This window comes from Cyprinodon variegatus, unplaced genomic scaffold (genome assembly GCF_000732505.1).
Source record: "Cyprinodon variegatus isolate N-32 unplaced genomic scaffold, C_variegatus-1.0 Scaffold35, whole genome shotgun sequence".
Lineage (NCBI taxonomy): Eukaryota > Metazoa > Chordata > Actinopteri > Cyprinodontiformes > Cyprinodontidae > Cyprinodon > Cyprinodon variegatus.
Window position 1 is genome coordinate 1,148,786 of NW_015150488.1, and position 10,234 is coordinate 1,159,019.

Here is a 10,234-nt window from a genome sequence, read left to right on the forward strand (position 1 = left end):
AACAGAAGGAATTTCTTCGAAATGATTAGAAATTAATAAAAAAAAAATGGAAATAAAAAAAAAAACACAAACTATTTTGTAAAACATGCTGGAATGCACATCATCTTGGCTGCTAGTGATCCCAGCAGCTGTTTGAGCCACGCTAATGATGTGTGTTATGTTTGTGTGTGTGAGTGGGAATTCATAGGGTGGCCTGTTGTCGTGTTCTGATAAAAAAGTACAGGGGGGGAGTGGGTTGACATGGACAGGAATGGACAGTTTAATTAATAACCACCATCCATTTCTCCCTCTGACCTCAACTGGTCGCAAATCCTCTCACTGCGGTCCGACACATTCAACTTGATGTTCACTCCTAAATATTGATGGACCAGTAGCTCACAACGTGGGAATCGGGAAGAGTATAAAGACAGAGGAAAGTTTTTCACATCAGCCGACCAGGTGAAGGTAAGAACTGTCAGACAGGGGGTGAGCAAAGGGTTGGAGATGTTTGTACCGAAAAGAGAAACACTTTCCATGACGATCAATATGTTTATAGGAAAGAGTAAAACTAAGTACACCCTATGAACTTGCTCCTAGAATTATAACTTTAATAACTTAGGTTGTTTGTGACATTATCGATTCATTTGTTTGTACTGAAGTGGAAAGATTTTGTTCTGTTCTCGTTTATAGCATTGATTAAGTTAATAAAGGCTTGTGGACATCCATTTCTGTAGGGGTTCTCTGCAGGTCTCTGCACAACACTTCCATTTGAGATCGGGGCTCTGGCTAGGCCATTGCAACAATTATTCAATAATTGTTGAATAATATAATACAATATTTATAATTATTTCAACTTCTTCCCATTGATTAGCAATTATTTGCAAGACCACTATCTGTGATCCAGCTTTGGATAGTCTTGATATGTTGGATGACATCAAACTAACTGCTGCACATTTTTATTTAGAGAGGAGCTGTTAATAACTGCAAGGTCCAGGGCCCCATGGCTTCTAAGCAAACTCAAATGATTATGATTCCACCGCCATGCTTTACAGTTACTATGGTTTTTGGAGATGCTTCTCATTACATTAAAGGAAACTGGTTGTTTTTTTTTTTTTATTTAATCGTTTGACATAAATGAGTTCTTACTAAATATGAAGAATGAGGCTTGTAGTACAATTTTTGTGACAGATGTTTCCGGGTTAATTGGTGGATGACTAACAATATGAAAAGTAAATTAATTAAAATGTTAGAAAGAAAAAGTCCGCTACATTAAAGCATTTGCTATGTTTAACCTAAATGTTTATTTTGAAACCATATCATTATCTCAATGCTTTAAATTGGGTGGTTAACTTGCTTCAACGGATGGAAACACGTCCAGATTTAAATTTTCTTTTGTTTGACATTTTGAAAAGTTTGTGCATAACTTTGAAAGATTTCTGTTTTATTCCTGTATTTCTTTTGAGCTGGAGATGATTTTATTTTGTATTTTTTTTTTTTTATACTTCAATAAACCCAGAGGTAAATTACTTCTCTGCATTTAACCCCTCCCCTTGGGGAGCAGTGGGCTGCCATTGTGCGGCGTCCGGGGAATATATATGATGTTTATCTATTACTTTTGGCTATCTGATATCTTGTATGATATCTTGTTCATCATAAAACATTATCTTAATATTTTTTTGTTCCTGTAAGGATCTTTTTTTCTGTCTCCTGAGTCCGACATAAAAATCCATTTGTAACACACACACAAAAGATAGAAACAGTTATTAAAAAAAGAAGATAAAGAACAAAACACTAAAAGGAGACATGTAAATAAGTGCAGCTCTAAGGCAGCCTATAGATTCTCTGATTTCTACTATAAAACTACAACAGGTTAAAAAACTTTTTCCCAGAATTATCTGTTGTTTTTGGATCTGTTTTGTTTGATTCTATTTTGTGCTGCTTTGATCATCCTCTCTGTTCTTATTCTCCTGCTTAAAACAGGTCAGATAACACACTTTCCTTTTTCATGCCTATATTAACTGCCACTGTATGCTTAGCTTTTATGTGGGGTGAAGGTTACTGAATCCATGTGGGCTGCTTTTTTTATCTCAAGGGAAATTACACTGACTTAATTAAAGCGATGTGGCTTTGCTGTCAATAATGTCCAATTTGACCATTTTGTGACCTTCCTAAAGGAGAATATTGTAGAACTTTTTGATTATCTTTAAATGCATCTGGGTTTTATTTGTTATAGTCCAACTAACTATAAAGATCTTTAACAAGTACACGGGCAGTGACATCAGAGATCTTGCACATCAGCTGAAGATTTTGATGCATGATGAAAAGAGAAGATATAAGAAGTGAAAATACAGAGCAGCCTGTCTGTCTTCTATGATTTGCTGTTAATAAGGCCTTGCAATGACCTGTCCTTCATTCTTTTCCTTCCTGCTTACAGCTACTGGACGTCATATCTCTGTGTGGGAGACCAGACCTGTCAGGTGTGTATGTGATTAATTACACCATCATTATTGCAGGGATTTCAGTGGTTTATTGATTGTTTTGGGGTTTTCTTTAAGCTGCAGCAAGTTACTAAAATCATGCATATATATTTTTTTTTTTTGCAGGAGCAAACACAGACATATCACAACACAGACATATTTTTTTTAAGTTGGTACCACAAAAACGCCTCTGAATGAATGAGTGGGAGGGCCCCGAGATCAATGTGGTGGGACCGCTGCAAATCCCACCCAGCGATGAGTTCTCCATCTCTGAGAGCGCTCACTTCTTTGGTAAGTTTATTTGGCAGGTGAAACAAAGACCAGGAAATAAAAATAGAAAAAGAAAAGATAGACTTTTAAGACATTGTAAATTTAAAGTCATTTTTTTATATTGTGTGACTAAATATGGTCTGATAGAGAGGTGATGCAAGAGCAAGAGTAGGTGTGCTCACACTTTCAGGTTTATGATGACATAAAACTCGCTGCAATCCAGACTGATTTGATAAAGAAGTAAATAATTTACAGATGCTCTCAAGTCTACACACCCCTATTAAAATACCGGGGTTTGAAAAAATGAAACCTTGATGAATACTTCGGAGCAGTTGTCCAATTTGACATCCTGTGCAATTCAACTGAATCCGCTGGACTGTAAAAACAGGTTCACCAACACAGTATCCTCAAACTAATACTTTCCTTCTCATTTTCTTTCTTCACTAACTAATTGTCTTTTGTAGAAGTCTTTCTAAATTGAGAATATTTAGTTGGTCTCCCTGACAAAAGTTCATGAAATCAATCCATTAGCACATTTCCTGTTTATGACCCCCTTCATCTGATCCCATATGTAATTAGAATTCTTGCTTCAATTCATTGAGATTTAATTCTTTTAAGATTTTAGCTTTGTGGGAAACACAAAGCTGAATACACACAAGTTTGAGTTTTTTTTTTTTAAATCTTTACACTTTGTGTGTTGCTTATAGCCTCTTGACCAGTTTGCATGTTGTTTAAACATCTTGAAAAAAAGTCAAATTTTAGGAATCACACTGATATTTAATATTTTCTTTATTTACGCTTTTTGTGTGCTACAGAATAAAAATGATGCTGTGAAACCTTCTGGACTCTTCTCCAGACTGATATCAAAAGATGTACTGCCAAGTAGATTTGCACTTACAAGGAATTTGGCTTGGTCTTGATGGTGCAGACAAATTAGATATATCTACAGAATACAGGATCTATAGCTATAAACAATATAAAACATACAATATACTATATACAATATATGGTATATAGCTATATACTATATACACAGTAGACTGCATTAATGTAATGCAGGAGGTCTGGAGATTCTACGTTGGTGTAGCTTCTAGGTCCTGAATGTGGGAGGGAGAGAGGCATTGAGCTATTAGGCTGCTATGATTGTCTTCTTTTCTCTTTGAAAAGAAGGATAGTTAAATGCCGACTGAGTGAATCTATCTCATTTATTTAACTGGATTGCATAGTTGAATGCTTTTCACCACACAGTTGATTTAGCATGGTGATTAGGCAAGAAGAAGACTGAACATTGAAAGTAAACTCAATAAATACTTTACCAAAGCTAATGCAACGTCGTTATGTCATTGTTTTTTAAAATTTATTTCTTCTCCTAATATTACTACAACTGGAGGATACTTCTCTTCCATGCCAAGATTATTTCACTCTTAGCTTTTTATCTCGTTGCCAAAGTTGCAAAAATTTTGGACATGAACTTCTTCATAGGTTTTTTGCCATGTATTTTTGGTCAAACATATCAGCCCGAGATAAGCAGCACAATATGTCTCCCATCACCACAGAGGACTTTTAAAAAACTTCCACATAAACCCGTCTTCCAGTCATGCTTTCATGCTCCCAGAGATTGCACTTGTCAAGATGTTCAGTGACATCCTTATAAAAGCAGCCTGTAAAAGAACCAGGGTGCTGGTATTAGTGAACCTAATAATACAGCATTCAACACTAATGATGACAGTCTTTCATTACACCACTCGGAAAGCTGGGTCTGGCGTTCCCCAAGGGTCCATCTTAGGGCCTTTTTTAATGAATATCTATTAACCCTAACTCAGATCTTAAAAAAACAAAAAAAACAATTTAAGTTACGATAACTATGCAGATAACGCAGCTGCACATTTAAATTTCATCAGAGGACCGGGGGTTCCTAAGCTTCACTAATCTGCAGTAAACTCCCAGAAAGTTGTAAAAGCACTGAAATCCTCAGTTGTTTTAAATTAAAAACATATTGGTTTTGAATTTCCTTTTGATTTTGCTATCTAACTATTTTAGTTAAGTATCCAGTCTAACCTCAGTTTCATTTTCTTAATCTTTTATCCCTTTTTAATATGAATAATCCTCTTATTTTAATGCATCACTTTTATTCTCTTTCAATATTTGTGTTGCATCTGAAGCACTGCTATGGTCTGTTCTCTTTCTTGTTTTTTTCTCATATAAAACACTTTGTCTTACCCCTGAAATGTGCTATATAAATAGAATTGCCTGGCCTTTCGTTAACACATCGCTTTGATTTTTCAGTAAAATTAAAGATGATTGATATCACCCTAAAGATGAAAGATTTGTTGTATTTTTCTTTTAATAATCACATTTTTTGATATCATGGAAATTGATATTTTAACAGGAATGTGTAAGCTAAGAAGGTCACTGTACAACAAACAGAATGTAGGGGTTGCACATGAGAGAAAGTGTAGATTATCCTATTAAAAACTAGCTTAATGTAATTAAATTTAATAGACTACATCATCATTATGTACAGCAAACCTTCAAGCAGGGTCACAAATGTTGAATATTTCTCAGTTAAATATATATATTTTATATATATATATATATATATATATATATATATGCAAGTTTATGCAAGTTTTCCAAACAACAAGTATTTTCACACCGGAATTGTAAAATTCTTCAAGGCTATGTCAATAAATACAGGTCAACCAATATTTCAGGATTGGTACAACTTAGATAAGATTTCTAAATTTAAAAGAAATGCTTAAATTCCTCAAGGACAATAAGACATTTTCTAAGGAGAAATAACATCCACAGTATTAATAGTAGATGTATCCAAGTATCTTCTGCATATAATGGTAATATTTCCTCCAAGTAAAGGCTTGTTACACAAATTCCTCAGTAAACCTTTCACCCAATAAACCATAGAACCACAGAGAGCACCTTCAGTCGAAAACATAAAGCTCTGTAAAACTGTAAAATCAATCGTTACAGAGGATTGTCCGTCCAGCAATAACAGTATATGACTTTCTGTACAAGGACGGGTCATTGCTGTAAATAAAAATCCACAATCCTCAATTTCATGCTCATCTGATTTAATAAACAGTTTTTACTGCCAACAATGCGAGTAATTGGGATTCTTTACCTTTGGAATTTATAAATGACAATGTGGAAATCCAGCTGTCATACAGTAGCAGTCCATTTGAACCCAAACTCCTGAATCAGCCAGCTACCTGTAATGATGCAGAGACATCTTAACTCGGAGGTTAATGATTAGCCTCGACAACCTTTGCTCCCCTATGGCATTTCTCAACCGGGCAGCAAGATGCTTTTTGTGTCTTTAGCGAAGGCTCAGTTAAACAGGTAGGAGCTGAAGATGATGTGGGTGTTAAGACTCCGGAAAAGGACCGAAATCACAGCAGGATTGTGGATGTCAGAAAGTGAAAAACAATAGTCTGTGTGTCTGGTCACATGGAAAAGGCCATGGTCCAGACACAGACTTCAAGAGGTTAGTGATCCAATATTTTCAACAAATATCATAAGGGCATCTCTTTGTTTCAAACCTAGTTTTTCTGAGGCTATTTCTGTTTGTTTAAGAAGCTGATAGATGAATGATCTTGTCCTGAAAGTTGGTTTACTGGATTATCAACCTTACAGCATCCTTATGAGCACATCAGTATAATCTTGTAGTTAAATGTTACTGTACATTGGTCTTAAAAGGCAGATTACTGTGTGCAAAGAGGCTGTTAATCATTAATGGCTTTATGGTTTTTTGTGCTTGCCAGTGTGATATAAGCAGATGAGATGTTTTTTACTGGGAAAAGATTCACTAGCTTGTAGTTTTAATAGAAACATATATATTGCTGCTTTCTTTTTATGATTCTTGACCCCCAAACAGTATTTTTTATCAGTCTGAAGCCATTTTTTGTGTGAAAATCAAATGGATTGCTTTTGATAAGGTTTCCATGGTTTTGTACTTTAAATAAATATATATTGGCTATTTAAGTGTCTCTTCTAGCACGCCTGGTTCTGTTATCAAATTTTTATCCTCGCATCCTCACAGTCATTATCTACCTTTGATAGAGATCTTGTCAGATTCTTGTGTTTTATTACCTTCCGTCTGACGCAGTTTTGTTTTCATTCATTTAGCTGTACATTATATTTCTGGGGTGGCCTTCATGGTTAATTTCTTGCTATTCTCTATATCACTGACACTTAAATTCCACCATTTATATTCAATGAAATGGTCTATATAATTAAAGCTGCACTAAAAATTGATCATCATAATTGGCACAAGAACAATGTGATTGAAATCGACGATGATGAATGTTCTGATGGGTTACAATCTACGTTTTGAATTTCAGTGTGTTTTAGCTGATTTTTATACCTCTTGTTTTATAATCTTAATTTTAAACACAAAAGGTATTTTACTATAATCGCCTATATAAATGTTTTTCCTTGTTACACAATGGGCTCTGTGCACAACTCCATTACTTCCTGAACTTAAGGCAGCTCTTTTGTTTCCTTTTTTATTACTGGATTAACTGATTAATTTAGGTGTGTCTAGTCTTTGTAACTGAGGTCAGGCACACCTGGATTAATCAGTTCCTCCAATAGAAAAAGACAGGAAACAAAAGAGCTGATTTACATTTAATAAGAAGTTGAGTGCATACGGCTCATTACATCTGTTGGGATAGTTTAGGGAGACATGATGCTGGAGTGAAGTGAGAATTTGTGTCATGTTGGCTTCAGGAATCTAACCCACATGCAGAACACTCAGAGACTGGGAAAAAGTTCACAAGGTTTATTGAAGTAAATCACAATAAAAAACACTGGTTCTGGGATAAACTGGGTCCAGTCTGGTCACGACTGGTTTTCACTGCAGAAAGGGACAGATTGGTTAGCAGTCTTTCAGTGAACTTGCAGGTTTGATGTTTGCAAGTCTATACCTGATCAGAGGTTGAGCAGAGCGGTAGAAGGGGGGAACCAGGAGGGTCCAGAGGCTGAAGGCAGGCAGAGGGCTAGGCAGAGGCAGGGCAGAGCAGATAATCTTACTGAGCAGGTTCAGAGCTTCTCTCTCAGCTCTTGATGAGAGTGGGCAGGCAGGTTTCAGACTGAGTTGGGTTTCCAGGCAGGTTCTTCCTGAGAAGCAGAGAGGACAAAAAGCAGATTAGGTTCAGGCTTCAGGGGAGTCAGAGATTCAGACAGGCAGGTTGGCTCAGGCTTGCTAACCATAACTGGCAAACACTCTGGTGTCGGATTGTAGCTCTGCCCCTCCTTAAATGCTGGTCCCCTGATGAGCTCATGAGCCGCAGGTGTGGTGGTCAGCTTCAGCCCCAGGAGACCTAGAACGCCCTCTGCTGGAGAAAGGTGAACAGACCTCCAGATCCCAACAATTTGTTCGGACTAACCTAAAAAGTATGAGCACATTTTTTCCATGGAATATGTCCCATTGGTATAGAACTGGCCTTACACTATACTAAAATTATGGATATTTCTCACTCCATTATAGTGGAGGCTTGAAATTGAAAGTGAAACTGCAGGCTTTACCTTATATATTTAGTTAATTATCTGAAACAACAAAAAAACTAAAAGGTTTTAAACCATATGATAAGGTTGGTGAAGTGTCTTGCTCATTGACATGACCAAGACAGAGGGGACTCCAAGCAGCTGCTTGGCAGCTGGACAAACCGCTACCTACTGAACATGAAGCTTCATTTGACCTCATACCTGAGATTAGGAGATGTATATATTAATGATATTACTAAAACAAAATAAAATAACATAGATAAATTTGATACTGATAATAACGCTACAGAAGGTAATAAAATGCTAACTATCAGCTGGCTTACATAAGAGAGTCTGAAAAAGATGCCTTATATTCTAGAAGTTATTCCCTATGAGGCAAATTTTAAATAATCCACCAATTTGCTTGTATTGGACATTTTGAGGGAGAAGAATTCAGAAAATCAAATGTTTTCCCATTGGCCATCAAAAAAACACTTCCTAACTTACTCTGAAATGTGGCTGATTCTTTTTTGGTTCTTCCAGTGAAATTAAGATATTTTTTGTTCAATCTTTTAATATATGTTACTGCATAACAAAAGCATACTTAAGGTTGTATGCAAACTGAATTATTTTACTGAAATGCATGGTAGAATAGTCTGTTGCTTGGTTTGCCTCGCAGCAGGAAGGTCCTGGGTTTGATTCCCAGCCAAAGATCATTCAGTATAGACTTTATGTTTTCTTGCTGTGCATGTATTGGTTCTATCCAGGTACTCCAGCTACTTCCCACATTCCAAAACATGGCTGCTATGTTAATCAGCATTTCTAAGTTGTCCTTAAGTGTGAACGTGTATACATGTCGCCATGTTTTGGTTAATTGGTTGGGAATCAAGGAATATACTACATTTTGGGGACTTATAGATACTTTTAGGGGTCAATGACTGGTCCTCATGAGTGGAAGTTCTCCTCTTGGAATGAGGGTTAAGTTTAGGATTAAGGTGTGAATTGAGTTTAGGTTTTGTTTAGGCTTAGGTACGTGTTGGTAATGGTTAGGCCGTAGAACTAAGTGGGAAATGAATGGAAGTCAATAGTTCCCACAAAGATAGATTGTTTGTGCATGGTTGTATGTATCATTGTTGTTCTGTGATGGACCGGCAACCCATCCAGGGTGTACATTGCCTTTTAATCCATAGACTGCTGGAGATTGGCACCAGCACGTCATGACCCTGATCAACAAGGGGTAGAAGAAGAATGGAAATTAACTTTAAGGTTTTTGGTTCTTTTGCATGTCTCAATATAAAAAAGAACCAAAGAAACAAAACTTAGCATTTTTATATCTTTATTTTAGCATGTTTGGGCCCTGTGCACAGTGAGAATGGCCGTGTGGAAATGTTAAAATATAACACAAAATGTCTCAATAGGTCCTTTGAGGGTGTTAAATTTATGGCTATTCGAGAGCTCAATAAAATCTGTATTGTTTATTTTTCTAAAGTCTTTCCCTTTTTCCATTTTCAGACATCTTGGCAGATCAAAGCAGTCCACTTCTACAGGACTCTGACATCTTACCATTCACCACGTACCCCAGCATGCAGTATCCATCCATGGAACCAAACATGTCCACCACTCCGTACTACTCCACTCAGAACTATTACCCTCCATACGGTGGAGACGAATGGTACTCCCACATGGGCTTGTATGAACTGAGGAAAGGGCCCCTGGAGGGCAGTTATGGGGCCGATATGGACGAGGGGTCCTCTGTTGTGCCTGCTGTGTGCAAAAGGAACCGGCACCTGAGCCAAGCCGGAAGAATCAAAGGGGAGGAACTGTGTGTAGTCTGTGGAGACAAGGCATCTGGATACCACTACAATGCTCTCACCTGTGAAGGATGTAAAGGTGTGTGGAGTTTCCACAAAATACACAACTATATAGAAACTCACATGTTACATCACTCTCTCTCTCTCTCTCTCTCTCTCTCTCTCTCTCTCTCTCTCTCTCTATAATATATATAA

General features: G+C 36.8%; 1 protein-coding gene across 1 annotated transcript in view; it reads left to right on the forward strand.

Annotated features, from left to right (window-relative positions):
- The first annotated feature begins 6,091 nt into the window (after window positions 1-6,091).
- The window catches only part of nr1h4 (nuclear receptor subfamily 1 group H member 4), a 14,654-nt gene continuing 10,511 nt past the window's right edge, over window positions 6,092-10,234 (forward strand). Inside the window, exons 1-2 of the mRNA XM_015403723.1 lie at window positions 6,092-6,228; window positions 9,741-10,118. Of these exons, the coding sequence (XP_015259209.1) occupies window positions 6,192-6,228; window positions 9,741-10,118 (415 nt within the window). The 5' untranslated portion in view covers window positions 6,092-6,191. The remainder of the gene's footprint in view (window positions 6,229-9,740; window positions 10,119-10,234) is intronic.